The 16083-nt window shown below is 41.9% G+C and overlaps 1 protein-coding gene across 6 annotated transcripts in view; it reads right to left on the bottom strand.

Annotated features, from left to right (window-relative positions):
* The window catches only part of DIP2C (disco interacting protein 2 homolog C), a 290929-nt gene that overhangs the window by 22345 nt on the left and 252501 nt on the right, over positions 1-16083 (bottom strand). For 4 of the 6 annotated variants that reach the window (XM_042817356.1, XM_042817358.1, XM_042817361.1 and 1 more), the window contains 2 exons: positions 6281-6310; positions 4564-4625 (listed from right to left, as the gene is read on the bottom strand). In XM_042817356.1, the coding sequence (XP_042673290.1) occupies positions 4564-4625; positions 6281-6310 (92 nt within the window). The remainder of the gene's footprint in view (positions 1-4563; positions 4626-6280; positions 6311-16083) is intronic. The other 2 variants (XM_042817357.1, XM_042817362.1) reach the window with 1 other exon arrangement.

Genomic DNA, 16083 nt, shown 5'->3' with positions numbered 1-16083 from the left:
TCTTTTGTTAGCGAATGGAACTCCAGTCTTCCATTCTCATTCCCTTTACCATATCAAGGGAACAATATTTCCCAGTTTGGCTAATAAAGTTCAGAGCTCTCTGAATACTCCAGAAGTATGAGAAAAACAGATTTAGCACAACATACAAATAGCTTCCTAGAAAATCAAGTCTGCATACACAAAAGCCAGTTATTTTTAGTTTTGAAGAGATTCAGTGATTTACATCCATGGCACAAAGATGTCAGAGACCACATAAAAAGACAAGATATTTTTACAGATCCACTAACTGCTTTTTTAATGAGTACAGTAGGAAATACGAATAAAATAATTAATTCTAATGATGGAATGGGGATATTTCAATGAAAGATCTTGGATGCCACATGCTGCATCATCAGTAACTGCCAGAATAAAAAATGAACCAAATTACATCCCACTGCCTCTACCTGGTAATATCCTACATCTGGACTTGGCTCCCTGCTTGGTGCCAGCTGTCTTTGCCACTGAGCCTGTGGCAAACTATCCGAGTATCCCATTATTATTATATGCAGCTCAAAGGAAAATGTAGCAAGCTAGAAAAGGGTTTAATAGATTGAATACTGTTTTTATTTGACTGCACTGAAAGAAAAAAGAAACAAAACAACCAAGCAGCCAAGCAGCCATCAAAAAACAAAACAAAACAACCCAACAGTCTGAACTTGATGAAATTAAAATCATTTGAATTTGGGAGGCTGATGGTCTGACAGTGATAGGATAAAGGGTAACTAAAAAAAGGAATATTTAGGTTACATGTTAGGTGAAAAATTCTTTTTTCAGAGGGTGGTGAGGCACTGGTACAGGTGGCCCAAGGGAAGCTGCAGATGCCACATTCATGCGGGTGTTCAAGGCAGGTTGGATGGGCTCCCGGGCTGCCTGATCTCATGGTTAGTAAACCTGCCCCAGCAGGGGTGTTGGAGCTTGATGATCTTTAAGGTCCCTTCCAACTCAAGCCATTCTGTGATTCTATGAATGATAATTAAGTGCAATTATTATTTAGCTAAAGAGAATGCTGGAATTAGAGACAAGATCAAAAGGTAAGGATATGTGGGTTTATGAAAACAGATATGAAATATCTTATCTCAGGAATGTTTATGGAACAGATCATCTTGAGAGTGATCATATGGCATCTGAAGGACAACTGAGAGATCAGGCCTAGCCAGCATGGGTTCACAGAAGGCAGGTCCTGCTTGACCAACCTGATCTCCTCCTATGATGGAGTGACTCACCCGGTGGATGAGGAAAAGGCTGTTTACATAGTCTACCTAGACATCAGCAAAGCCTTTGACACTTTTTCCCACAGCCTTCCTGAAAGCTGGCAGCCCGTGGCATAAACAGGTACACTCTTCGCTGGGTAAAGAACAGCCTGGGGAGGTTGGAAGTTGAAGTCTTCATTCTTGCCCATTCAGAAACAACCTAAATACAACTTGCAGCCAAAATAACATTTGAAAATCCAGCTTGATCTCCTGAAGAACATTTTAAAGGACACTTTTCCTCTGCCTATGTGAAAGGAAGATTTATTTTGGAACGTCCATAAAGCCTAGTCTCAGTTTGATGAAGTGGCTAGTTTTGTCAACTACCTTCTTTCTTTCTTTTCTTTATCAGTCACCTGTTGATAACTCAGGGATCCTTCCTTGCCTTTTTCTTTAATAAGCAGCACAGCTGGGACTTGCCTGTTTTTGCTGCTCATTCTTCCTGATGTTATCTTTCTTGCCCGCCCTGAGAGAAACTCAGTGACATGAGTAGAACAATCTTGATGACCAAGAACAAACAAGGGCTGCATACTCTTGCTGTTAAGATGTTGCTCAGTTTCCCAAACAGAGGAATCTAATGCCGACTAAGAAAGCACAGGGCGATGGGACATCTGATTAGTGTTAGCAAGTTCATCAGGCAAGCCCTGATGGAGTAACTGTAGCACTAAAATTGTACCAGATGCTCATGGTTAGGCAACTCAGTTCTTATTCTACTATCAGAACTGATGCTTGTCAGTGCCTGGATGGTTGCACCTCACAGCAGGATTTTCCTGAAACTCCAAATGCGTCCATCTTAAGAAATATATTAAAAAAAAAAAAAAAAAAAAAAAAAAAAGCATTATGTGCACAGTGCAATTTGTGCAATTTTTCCATACTGCTGGGAGGGGCTGACCTGCAAAGCCTCATCAGGTCGTACACTCTCACAGCTATGTAAACCAGTCTCAGTTGCTGCTAAGTGATAGTGGCATTGAGTTCCATTAAAATGGTTACAAACAGCAAGTGTGAAGAGATTATGTCAAATAAAGTTATTTTTTTGTTGATTAAAATTATTGTTATTGTTATAAAACTGTAAATCACAGAATCACAAAGTCTAAGAGAGACTTCTGGAGATCACTGAGTCCAACCCAATGCTAAAGTAGTTCCCTAGAGCAGGTTGCACAGAAAAGCATCCAAATGGATCTTGAATATCTCCAGACAATGACATTTATCCTTCAGCTTTATCCTTCCCCTTTGTAACTACAACTTTATTTTTAATGATTCAATAGCTCTTTCTCCTGCACTCGAATGGCACTAATGGATATACACCTACCTTGTGTTCAACTTAGCTTCAACCATTTAAGAGCTCTGAGATCAACACAAACACTTTGGGGAAACAGAAGTCTCACCTTAAAGTCTCTATTGAAAAACAAATGTTAGGTTTAAGTTAGTTGTGTAAACTCCCTTCCTCATCAATATAGAAAGAAAGGCATGTCAAAGGGCAATGCATCCCGTGCTGATGTACGTCCAAAATAGCTGCATTACACCAGTGGTGTGTGTCCCTTTTCACAAACCACAGAAGGAGTCCAGGGCACCACTTTAGACTTGATGAGTTTTATCCCAGTCATAAAATCAGTTTGGCTTTGAGAAAGAAAGGCTACACTTCTCACAACTGTTTTAAAACGTAAATCATTCAACTTCTCATGTAAACCTACTTTCTGCAGTGCACTGCAGAGATGACAAACTCATGGTAAACAGTGACAGAATACTTCTTCTACTTATGCTGAGTATAAGCATGCCTACACAGCACTGCAGTGTACCCCAAGTCAGGTACCCCAAGATTGCTGGGTTACGTAGGCAGCAGCATCATAAAGAACGGATCAAACATGGGTATTACTTTGGTAACAGAGTGTGCAAAAGGAAGAAAAAAATGGTGGAAGTGTCAAGTATCTCACAGTTCCTTTCTTTCACCTGCCAAGTTCTATGTGCTATAGGAAAATACCTGTATTTATATTTCACTTAACTATTCTATGTTTCTTTTAGAGCTAACGGAAGAAAGCACACACTTGTGAGTCCAATTAATCTCTTCTTAAACTGAACACTTAGAAGAGAACAGGATAATCACACCCCAAAATCAACCACTGTCTCTTCACTACAGGGGTTCCAGGCAGGCAGCTCTGAACTGGACGTCTGTGCACATGCAAGACAAATCCCCAACCCTCCTCAGCCTGGCAGCACGATATACATGGAAGAGAAAACTGAGTATGTGAGTTCAGCACTGTGTATGCTGAACAGAACAAAGCTTGGTTCAAGTTAGAATCTGTGTGTTGCCTACAGTGCGAGCCTGCAAGCTTCTGTTCTGACTTGCATTTATGAAATACTCATGGGGCTGCATGGGAAAGTGCCAGTACTGCCCTGAGCTCTGTACCCTGCAAGCTGACCCAGTCACTTTATCGATATGAAAGTCAATACTTGCCTAAGAGGAACAAATTCTCCACTGTTAAGTTTTTATGAAGGGCAAAAGACAAAGAGCAAAAAAAAAAAAAAAAAAAAAGAGTCCTTATTGGGATTATGATTTTTATGGCACCGAGACTGGAGAACATCATCAATTAAATATTTATTTCCTCCAGAATTAACTGAAAGCTCTGTTTTGTCAAAAGAAAACGTTGAGACTACCTGCTAGACTTTTGACTATGACATTGGAAAAGTGAAACATACATGCATAGGTATTTTCTAAAATTATGCATGAAATTACAAGCTCCTCTGTATCCAGAAGGTTTCATACATCTCCTGAGTAACACCAATGAAAAATTTTAGTTGTCATTTGCTATATGATTATCTGACATTAAAGATAGAAGACATCCAGTGTTACAGAATGTGGTTGCTCACAACGTCTGAAGTAAATAATAATCCCTCATACAGTGTTAAGAATTACGGTCAAATCCCCTCACAATCTCCTCACTGGCCTTGCCAAGGAGAAACACATCTGTGAAGCCAATAGGCCCAAGAGGAACCCATTTCTTAGGAACTGCCCATCTGAAACAAGTGTCAGGGAACCCTGAGAAGCTGGGAATCTTGTTAGTTAACAGCAGCTATGCCAAATGCTCCAGTTTTATCAATGGTCATGTTAATTAATTAACCAGCTAATAAAAGTAACTATTTCAGCTCACTAAAAGTAGGAATTAACACAAACAATTCAGGAGGATTACAAAAGCTTTCAACGTGCAGAGTGCTGAAGTAGACTTCTTGCTGGAAAATCTGTTTTGTATTTATTATAGAAAAAGAAAAAGGTGGTTCCGACCTGTCATGCCTCAGTGCCCTCATATCAACATAGACTGTGGTTGGATCCGGTCCAGACGTTCCCTGCAAACAACAATATCAGCTAATCAGAACTTGGAGACTGGGAGGAGAAAAAAGATTTACTCCCCGAATAACTGACATTCATTTCACTGCTAATTACACTGATCAAATGACAAGTTATATTTAAGCTGTTCATCAAACAAAGCTCAGCTTTAGAGTCAGAAAGAGCACCCATACCTACCGTCAGGTACCTTGTGGTTGGTAAAAACATCAAGCGGCTGTACTATTTAACCAAACACATGTACACAGAGGTTTAAATTGCTACAGAAGGCCAAGAAATCAGCACGTGGATACATACAAAAATGTTACACACATTTTGTCATCTAAAGGAATGCGGAAACGGCTGAGGAGACACAGGTAAATGGCAGAAGCACATGGTCAGGAACGTGAAGCATGATTTACTGAGAATCTTCCATACATGCAACAGAGAATATATTTGAAGCTAAAGATATTAAAGGTAGCACGCATGACATGAACATATGTGGACTGAAGATCTATAAGGAATTATTCTGTTCCTTTTCAGTCTTCCATATCATAATTTAAACCTTTTGTTTGATGGCATATTTAGTTACTTGAATAACAGTAGACTAATTTTAGTATTGTTTTGTGCAGAGATGATAGTCTTGTAGGCCTTTCCACTCATAGTTTTGCTGCAGTCTTGTAACCTGCCATGATTTTCCCTTATCCAAGACTTCAACCCCATCCCTGTAGAACACATAAATTTTCAGTGCTGTAGTCTTTGTAGCCTCTGTAGGGCTCTTTTCTCTGCTGCATAGTTCACATCACTGCTAAGTAGAAAGCTAGAAGAAAAGCACAACTTCATTTTGGAACATTGGAACTTTGGAATCTTCCTTTCAGCAGATAAATTCACCTAGCCCTAGTGAGCTACAAAAGCAGGAACTCCTTTATCAGTTACTTAGATCTACGTTATTTAAAACAGCAGATAGTGACTTTTGTCCTGGTGGCATATTTTGCTGTGTACAATTCTTCCCATTAGGAATGTCTGGCACTAAATTCTGTGTTTCTGCAATGCTGGCTAGTAGTTTCACAATTTGTTCAGCATCAGAAATTGTGACAGAATTAAATGAATACATAATTTTGTATCTAAAGGGGAAAGAGCTATCACTACCAACTGATACTGTACAAACACTGATAGTGACCCGTCACCAGAGGAGAAAGAGAGTAACAGAGCTGCACATGCATGTTAGCCTCTTTAGCTTGTTATACACAATACAAGATACAATATCCTCTCTAGCTATTAACGACACAATTTTGAGTCTACTAGTAAACTCAGCAGTGTAACAGACTAGTGCTGAGTGGAGAGCTTATTTCAAATAGATGCAATGTTAGAAACAAAAACAAGAAAATAATTGGTTATCTTTAAAAAATAAAACTAAACCTGAATTGGTTTATAAAATAATGGAAACAGTTGAGTTTGAAAATCAAAGACACTATGGTACTTGTTATTTTTAGTGTGAATGAAATAGTTACAACAGAAAACTAGTATTTGATGAAACCTGCATCCAGATAAAGCTGAAATGGACTCATACAATTTCATAAAAGGATCTGAAAATCCCCAATCTCCAGACTCAATTTCTAGTCTGTCCCACTGTTGGAAGCTGATAGGTGGGTATTGAGGGAACATGAAAATCCCCTACCTGCTCGGCCAGCTTCCCCAGCCTGTGAGGCTATAGCAGCAGGAATAGCAGGGATGAGGGAGAGAAGGAAAGAAGGTAACACAAGACGAAAATAATAGTAAAAAATGGGAATGAAGGGTGGGAGGAAAAAAAAAAAAGAAGAGAATGCAAAAAGCAGGGAGTAAAATAAAAAGAAAAACAATGTCAAATACAGGAATCTTACAAATTAATCATTATACCATTAAAGGTTAAAAAAAGTAAAAAATGAGGTGTCAACATTTTAGTAGAGCAACAGAAGAGACAGCTGTAGACTGCTAACCTTGGACAAACAGACTTCAATGGTTTTAGGACACTACAGACAATGTTGTTAGTGGAAAACACGTGTCTAGCATACTGATTTATTTCTTATTCTTTCTTTCCTTTTTTTTTTTTTTGGTGAAGAAGTCGGTAAACATTGCGGCCTTGCTATCATTATGTACGTTCATTGAGACAGGTATTCTGGGTCTGTCATGTCATTACTAGAAGTTTGTACGCGATGTCCTGTGGAAACCATAAGAAAGCTCTCTTTGGGAGGAAAAAAAAATTAGTGTACAACAAAGAAAGAAGATGATACTTACGCCTTGTTTCACACAGATTAGCCTGCTCCTAGAGTGAAATAAAATCTAGGCTTCTGTCATAATCTAATTACTCCAAGATAATAGCTGAATGGAGCACCTCCATAGTTCGGAAAGTCTTCATTCTTAGTCTATTTGCCACTATACACAGTGTAATACTTACATAAAACAGTAAAATTAAAAACCAATAGAAACCCATCTGTTCACCACCACAGTCGATAATGCAATGAAGACACAACACACAGTGATGACTTCTACACTGCTCCTGTGACATGGAATACCTAAATGCAGATGTTTACTGTGGGACTTGCCCTACAGCCTGAGAAAATGAACAGTTCTCAGAGCACTGCCATCCCACATCCCTTTCATCAGACTTCCTGATTCCCACAAAGTTACAGGCTACATGAAGTTGCCACAGCAGCATGTAAAAATAGGTGTATTTTAAATGTGGGGGAAGATGAAGCATTTTAAAAAATAGAATGGATCTGCTTTTTACATTGCTACCCCGAAATAGAAATATTATTAATAATCTAGATTCAAGACTGCAATGTAACTGCAACAAAGTGGGAGAACTGCTGAAGTTTATCAGTCATATAAATCATTGCTTATGACTACACTGTAGGTCCAGAGAGGACTTTGTGTCAGAGCTTCATATGGCTTTTAACTAAGGCATTAAAAAACAGCAATCAACCTGAAGCCTCAGCATCATTTTAAGGAAGCAGAATCCAAAGCATGAGTGACTGACTCCATTTGTCAGTGCACAATTACTTAGTGAGAGCATCTGTCATGCTGCTAACAGGAAAACCACAACATCACCCCTGTGGTATCTGATACTTAGGACATGAGAGGTAGCATTCAGAGAAATGAAACAGACTAGAAACCATTTTCTGTCTGAAAACTCCTACATCGCCAGTCACATCCTTTGGAATAAACAAATGCCTTGCTCGCACACGCTGTGTCACCAGGGAACCATCCCTGCCTCATCCAAGTGCCAGGCACACGTGCCAAGCATTTATTCTCTGGGAAAATACTGCAGATTGGAACTGCACCAAGGACTGCCAGGCCAAGTTAGCAGGAGGGATGACCATGTGCCAGTACTCAGCCTGTATCCCATTTCCACCGAGCAAAGACCCATCTGTGTGCTCTCCCCTGCTTCCCTCTCCAGAGCTAAAAGCCATCAACCAGGCAAGCAGAAGTCCCAAGAGTTTAAAAATAACTGTATTGTTTTGTTTTGCTGCCTAGGGTTGTGGCGTCAGTGTTTATACTTCTGAGTCTACTCCTGCTCCAGTGATGCTCAGAAATAAATCTTTTGATGTATATGTAACAATTGCAAGTAGAGAAGCACAGCAGCTGGAGCTGTGAAAAGAAAATCATAGCATGACTCATAAGAAAGGTGGGAAAACTGAATTGGAGAGAACTCACCCAGAGCTGCACCACATTGCTAGGTGTGAATCATATGTCTGATAAAGTGTGTGCTCTCCTGTATCACTCCTCAGAGCAATCCCCTACCACCTTAACGTGGATGATTGTCCAGAAAGCGTGATCTGTCGCTAAGTAAAAAGTAACATCGCCTTCAACCCCTACATTTACTAACAATATTCCCTTTGCTAGATGGTGAGGGATTCATTTCATGGCATTTCAGCCATCATAGAAGAAAGTGTGACTTGTAAGGCAGGAAGTGTCCCCTGATGGTGATGAATCTCATTCCAAGATGAGCATGTAAGATACTGAAGGAAATTCCCTTTGGATCCATTTTTTTGTCTCCACTGACTATAGATGGGTAGATGAGATAACTTAATTGGTGCCTAACTTAAAGATGACTTATATGAAGCAAAATGAATCTTGCTCCCCTGCCCTAGCCTGTGCAGATTAGTTAGTACATTTTAGAGACAACTGAGGAAAATTGAACAAAATTCTTCCTTAACTGAAATTAAGTAGGAGGTTGAAAAAAAATTCTATTTATTTCAAGTGTTAAATGGAAATTAGCTAAAATCCTAGAGAACCATCTGTGCTGTTGTAAGAAAGCAGTTACTTTTCATATCTATTTTTCTCTCTCTTAGAAATGCAGAGATGCCAGTTAATGAGAATTAAAATATGCTGGATAAAATCTTTTCATCTCAGAAATACGTGGACAATTATTGGTGACCATACATCCATGAAAAGTCAGATATTAGTGGTATTTAATTCCTAAAGATGGAGAAAACTATTTATTTTCAAAAGCATATCTCTAAAAATCTAGTCCAAAGTGATTACATCAAAAGAAACATTGCAAATTTGCTCTAGATTTGTGCGGAAATGAATACAAATAATACTGCACTAGTCTGCCAGTGATCCTAATCCTGAAATTATGATTCATTTGGTAGGCTATGGCTCTTTTGTACTAAAGAGATTATGATAATGATTTCCTTTTCAAAGTACCCTTTAATAAAAGGTCAAATTCTGCTATGAAGTTTTATACACACACGCATTTCTTCTTCTCAAAGGGGTGGAAAACAGTGAAAGCATTTCAGAAAAATCAGTATACTTTCCCCTTGAAACACCTGAGTCCTAATTGATCTCATGTCTCCCTAAAAAAAAGAAGAAAAAAAAAAAAGGAATTTAAGTGAAGAAGGTATCGAAGGCAAAGATCAAATCCAAGTTGCCTTAGAGGCAGTCCGTGGAGAAGAAACACCAGATAGATTTTTTGCCAGTAAAGTGCCACAGGTGAACATAGAGATACGTGTACAAGAGTAGATAGAAGTTTACTAATGAGCACATGTATGGGAACTGCTGAGTCACGGCCTGAACCTCTGATTGATCACCTGAGTCAGCCAGAGGAGCACAGCTGAAGGCAATTCTCCTGTGCTGCCGGAAGGGGTGGAGCCTGGCTGCACCTCTCCTAGACCTATTTAAGAGCTGGCTACCAGTGGGGAAGGATCACTTCTGGAGATTGCTCCTACTGGTGTTTTGTGGATGAGCCCAACTAAGGGTAAGCCTTCCATTTATTCTCTCTTGTTATCATAGTCTACTTTGCCTAACTCTCTTGTTTATTTTGTGATTATAACAGCCTAATATTCTTTGATTGTACACTTGGCGAGGCAGGCTAAATATACTAAAATTTACATCATGTCTTTTCTTTGGAATTTCTATAAATAGGTCAAGGGGGTGAACAATACTCTTCTAGAGAAAACGATTCCAGGGCAGATCTCAGGATTTGTGGGATTGCCCTATTATGAGCTAGCAGTTATCACTGAAAAAAAGGGTCCCTTACACATTATGGGCAATATCTCCTCATATCGCATGGCAGAATACTTTCAGGGATTTAGCAAGCATGTGCTCATCACTAAAGAAAGACAACCGGCTGCCTCCATGGTGACGTGGCCACTATTAAGTGCCTTAAATCATGCGGAAATAAGAAATAATACTTTAGAAAATGAAAATTAACTTTTGAAAGACCATATGGAAAAACTAGAGCAAGAACTTGGCACATTAACAGGGAAGAAGCCAAGTCTACATCTTCCCATAGGCCAAGTTCATAACATTTCAATAAATGATGACCAGACTCCTGAATCAACAGACTTTGTTGATCAGGAAAATAAAAAATCCGAATCAGATCTTGAATATCCAATTCTGACTGATCCACTGGAAGTCTGTCCTGTCATAACCCAGGATGGGGGGGGTGGGGAGGGGAAGCGTAGAACTGACCAGCAGGGGTGCCACCTGATCAGTGGCCCCCTGCCCAGACTCATTTACATGTAACGGCTCAGCCCTACACGGCAACCGTATTGATGGATTTAGTACAGCGATTTCGGCAGAAGCCTAGAAAAAGTGTGCCAGCTGGGTTATTAAGACTGGGATTCTGGGGCAGAAAGTGTTTTGGTGAATGGCCCAGAAATAGCCAAGTTGGCCACCATGACTGTCCATCCTGCTCTCAGACAGAGGTTATATGTGGGTAATCAATACCTTGATGAAAACCATTCTATAATAGAATGGTTAATGGCAGCTTGCTGTATGGTATGGCCAAATAAATCGGACATACCTTTACATACAGGCATGTGGTCCTCCATGGAGGACCTCCAGAATTATATCTGTGAAATGGGTGTAAGAGAGGCTATCTAGGAAGACACAGTTGATGGCCCTGATATGGTTAAATTTTCAGTAGGAATGAGAGATTTGATTTTACAGCAAGCTCCCTCCCATCTCTATGGTACCCTAGTCTCTATATTAAATCCCGGTGGCCTCAGAAACTGTAGTCCAGCAGGCTGCCCAGTTAGTGGCTGACTTGGGAGAAACAGAACGCCTGTGGACTAGGCGCAACGTTCGGATGTTGGAAGAAGCAGAGGTCCTGCTGGTAAGAAAATCAAAATGCCAGCTACTCAAGCTCCTCCATCGGGACCCATAAGGGTATCCCGAAAACAAATGTTTAATGATTTAATTTGGGCTGGGGTCCAATTTGCTAAGATTGACTGCCAGCCCAACAATGTCCTTCTCCAGCTCTGGAGACAACTAAAGGACAACCAAGAATTCCAGAACTACCCTAAGAAATCAAGGGTGAGGGTTATAGAGAAGGTACCAACAACAACATGGAACCTAGAAGATTTCATTGTTCCAAATAGGAGAGGGGAAAAAAAAAAAAAAAAAAAAGCTGCCTCAGGTGTCTCGGGCCACAATGTCTGAGCCACCAGAAGCAAAAGAATTGGCCATAGCTCAATTCATGGTGTGACAAGGGATGTTAGTTCCTGTAGGGCCTCCAGACGGGACCGGAGGCCCTATGTAGAATTAACGATTTATTGGTCACGAAAAAATATTCAGAGTTATGGTATTAGTGGACACTGGAGCAGAAACATCAATTATACAACGAGATCCGATGAAATTTGATGGGGACAGAGTGATGATTGGTGGTTTTGGGGGACAGACTATTCCTGCCACCCATGGTTAAAATTGGGGGTTGGGCGTCTCCCACCCTGGGAGTACAAGGTATCTATTGCCCCAGTCCAAGAATATATCCTGGGCATAGATATTGTATGGGGTCTGGCTCTCCAGACAACTGTGGGAGAGTTCAGACTTAGACAGAGATGTATCAGTATCAGGGTGGTGCAGCAATATTAAGAGGCCATGCAAAACATGGGCCTATTGGAGAAAACCTGATGATGTTAACCTATATCATTATATTGATGATCTCCTGCTGATATCCGACTCACTGGAGGCAGTAGGACAGGCGGAGGATTCATTAACCACCTATTTACAACAGAGGGGATGGGCTACAAATCCCCAAAAGGTACAAGGTCCGGGCCTGTCTGTAAAATTCCTGAGGGTGGTTTGGTCAGGAAAGACCAAAGTACTACTCAGTGCTGTTATAGATAAGGTTCAGGTGTTCCCAGTCCCTACAACATTGAAGCAGCTGCAAGAGTTTCTAGGTATGCTGGGTTACTGGCGTTCCTTTATACCTCACCTAGTGCAGCTGCTAAGGCCACTATACAGACTCACAAAAAAGGGGCAGCTATGGGACTGGGGGAAAACCGAACAGGATGCTTTCCAACAAGTGAAACTGGCAGTTAAACAAGCCCCAGGCATTGGGTATGTTTGATCCTACCCTCCCAGCTGAGTTGGGCGTTCATGTTACTCAAGACAGCTTTGGTTGGGGCCTGTGGCAATGCCAGAGCTCTGTTTGGACCCCCATTGGTTTCTGGTCTCAGGTTTGGCACAGGGCAGAAGAAAAATACAGTATGATTGAAAAATAGTTATTGGCTGCCTATTTGGCATTACAGGCAGTAGAGCCAATAACTCAAACAGCTGAAGTTATAGTCAAGACCACTCTGCCGATTCAGGGGTGGGTGAAAGATCTGACCCACCTTCCTAAGACACGGGTGGCCCAAGCACAAACAGTGGCATGATGGGTCACCTATCTCAGCCAAAGGAGCAGTCTGTCTTCATCACCCTTGAAAAAAGAACTCCAGAAGATCCTAGGCCCAGTGACGTATCACAGTGATGCACCAAAAGAAATAGTGGTCGCTCCACCAGAGAAGAGTCCTGTTCAGGAGGGAAAATATCCTATCCCTGAAGATGCCTGGTACATAGATTGGTCCAGCAAAGGCAACCCGAGCAAGTGGAGTGCAATAGCATACCATCCTTCCACCGAGACAATCAGGTTTGATGAGGGGGATGGTCAGAGCAGCCAATGGGCAGAACTGCGAGCCGTGTGGATGGTTATAACCAAGGAACCCAGTGATGGTATCCTGAACATCTGCACAGATAGTTGGGCTGTGTACTCTTTGGATTGCACAGTGGGCCACCCAGGAATGGACTATCCATGCCCAACCGATCTGGGGCAAAGACATGTGGTTAGATATATGGAATATGGTCAAACACAGGACTGTACGTGTGTACCATGTTTCTGGTCATCAGCCCCTACAGTCAGTGGGAAACGATGAAGACGACACACTGGCCCGAGTTCGATGGATTGAGAATTCGCCATCTGAGAACACTGCCTGCTGGTTACATCAGAAGCTACGGCATGCTGGACAAAAGACAATGTGGGCAGCTGCTAAAGCATGGGGACTGCCCATACAACTATCTGATATTGTCCAGGCATGCAAGGATTGCAACGCTTGCTCCAAGATGAGACCGAGATCGTTGCCCGAAACAACAGCCCATCTTGCTAGGGGACACAATCCTCTCCAGTGACGGCAGGTCGATTACATCGGGCCCCTTCCTTGGTCTGAGGGGGCAAGATATGCCCTGACCTGTGTCGACACTGCAAGTGGGCTACTGCAGGCCTATCCAGTACCAAAAGCAAACCAGGCATACACCATCAGGGCACTCACTAAACTGATGTCTGCCTATGGGACACCTGAAGTCATCAAGAGCAACTAAGGGACTCATTTTACTGGTGCAATGATACAGCGCTGGGCAGAAGAAAATAACATCGAATGGTGATTCCACCTGCCACATAATCCAACGGGGGCAGGCCTCATCGAACGTTATAACGGTATTCTTAAGGCTGCCCTGAAGACAGACTCCCAGTCCCTGCAGGGGTGGATGAAAAGACTGTATGAAACCCTGTGGGACCTGAATGAAAGACCTTGAGACGGCAGACCCAGTGCACTGAGAATGCTGCAGATGACATGGGCCACCCTGCTTAGGATTCAAATTATGGGCACTGATCATCAGGTGAGACCCCAGATTGGTAACAAAAATAATCTTCTGCTCCCTGCCCCTGAGAATTTAGATCCGGGTACCCCTAAAATAAAATGGCCCTGGAAGGTGCAGGTAGGACCCAAGTGGTGTGGCCTACTTGCACCTTGGGGGAGACTGTTGGACGTGGGAGGCTCAGTAGTTCCTCCAGTAATAGGTACATGGCCTACTGATATTGTGGTCAACACTCCGATCTTTATTGCTAAAGGGTCCCCCGTTGTGTCCCTGTGGCAGATCAGGACACCTCCTTTGGTGCCTGATACCGTTTATGCAGCTGCAGACATCTGGCCAGAAGGTGTGGTACAGGCGGCCAGGATGTGCCCAGTACAAGGGGAAGTGTTGACCCAGGATAGAAATACGGCCTGTATCTTGCCCTGGAGAGCAGACCTTCCCCTCCTCGTACCTCTGACACATCTGTATTACTCCCCGTGAGTCTGTGAGCCTTCAGGACCACCGGAAGGAACAAAATGCCATCAAGCATTCCAGTGTTGCTGTCAGATCACGTACAACACCTGGCGATGGTCTGCATGGGACCAATGGAACATAGAACGGACCTGCACCTCAGGACCTCATGCCTCCAGTCACATCATCGAGCACTGGCCCATAGAAGAATACAGACATCCACTGATCATCACTCATCTTGAATTGTACCAACACATGTCGCGATAAAATTGTATAAGTGTTGCGATATTGCGGATCTCTGTATTAGGGAAAGCTTACCCTTTAGTTAACCTGATCATTGGTTCATGCCGTAAAGGGGTGGAGTGTATGGGAACTGCTGAGTCACGGCCTGAACCTGAGGTGAGCCATGAGTCAGCCAGAGGAGCACAGCTGAAGGCAATTCTCCTGTGCTGCTAGAAGGAGTGGAGCCTGGCTCCATGTCTCCTAGACCTATTTAAGAGCTGGCTACCAGGGCGGAAGGATCTCTTCTGGAGATCGCCTCTACTGGTGTTTTGTGGGTGAGCCCAGCATAAGGGTAAGCCTTCCATTTATTCTCTTTTGTTATCATAGTCTACTTTGCCTAACTCTTTTATTTATTTTGTGATTATAACAGCCTAATATTCTTTGATTATACAACATAGAATAGGATGGATAACTTAATGCTGTGAAGGATGGAAACACTGGCTGATCTCATGGACTGTATAACTTGAAAGAAAACATGCAAAAGTAGGTGCTATTGACTCAACTATCTTTTGGGTTTTTTTCCACATTTTTATGCAATGTGAATGTGAAGAATACAGAAATCCTGATCCATTTCTGGAACATAGCAGAGACAATCTTAATTTAAGGAACACTGTTGACCGTGGATTAAAATACATTCTGTTCCTCAGCCCAGAAAACAAAAGAGCCCACAAGCTATTCTGGAAAATCACTAGCCATAATCTTCCAGACCATTTGGAAAGAGCTTTCATGCTAATTCAGCATCGTCTTTGGCACTGTCTGCACCTGATGCTTCAAAGGATGCCATTCTGTATCTTTATGTTCTCTATCAAGATGATATGTTTTACAGTAATGCTTATAAGTAACATCTTCAACTATATTTCACATCCCTTTAGAACTTGCCAGAGTACCCTTAACTCAAATGCTTCAGAAACCATTCCACTTGGAAGGGTAATGTTACCAAATATAGACTTTCTGAAGTGACTTTTTTTTTTTTTCCCAACCACACCATTTTTTAGATAGTATATGGTTTTAGTTTGTCCAAAGGACTAAAATGTACTATATTCTACAACTCAATGAAGGCTGCCACTAAGCTGTATGATCATCCAAGCTGTTAATCACCTTACACATTGTGTGCTGGTCTGAAATTGTCAATAATATTCCTTCAGAGAGTTATCCAATTTTACAGTTTGTTGCAGTACATCTCCCCATCCTCCTTACTAGGAGCATCCCTTTGGAGTGCCCTAGCTGTGCCTTCTCCCAGCTTCCTGCACTCCCCCAGCCTACTTGCTGGGTAGGGCAGACAGGCAGAGTGAGAATGCTGTGTGCCACTGTCCTGCAATACTGAGACTGCTGGTGTGTTATCAGTGCTGTTTC

The sequence above is a fragment of the Centrocercus urophasianus genome, unplaced genomic scaffold (assembly GCF_019232065.1).
Source record: "Centrocercus urophasianus isolate 14NV4802_14NV808 unplaced genomic scaffold, USGS_Curo_1.0 seq_16, whole genome shotgun sequence".
NCBI classification, from domain to species: domain Eukaryota; kingdom Metazoa; phylum Chordata; class Aves; order Galliformes; family Phasianidae; genus Centrocercus; species Centrocercus urophasianus.
This window is presented reverse-complemented; position numbering and strand designations above follow the sequence as displayed.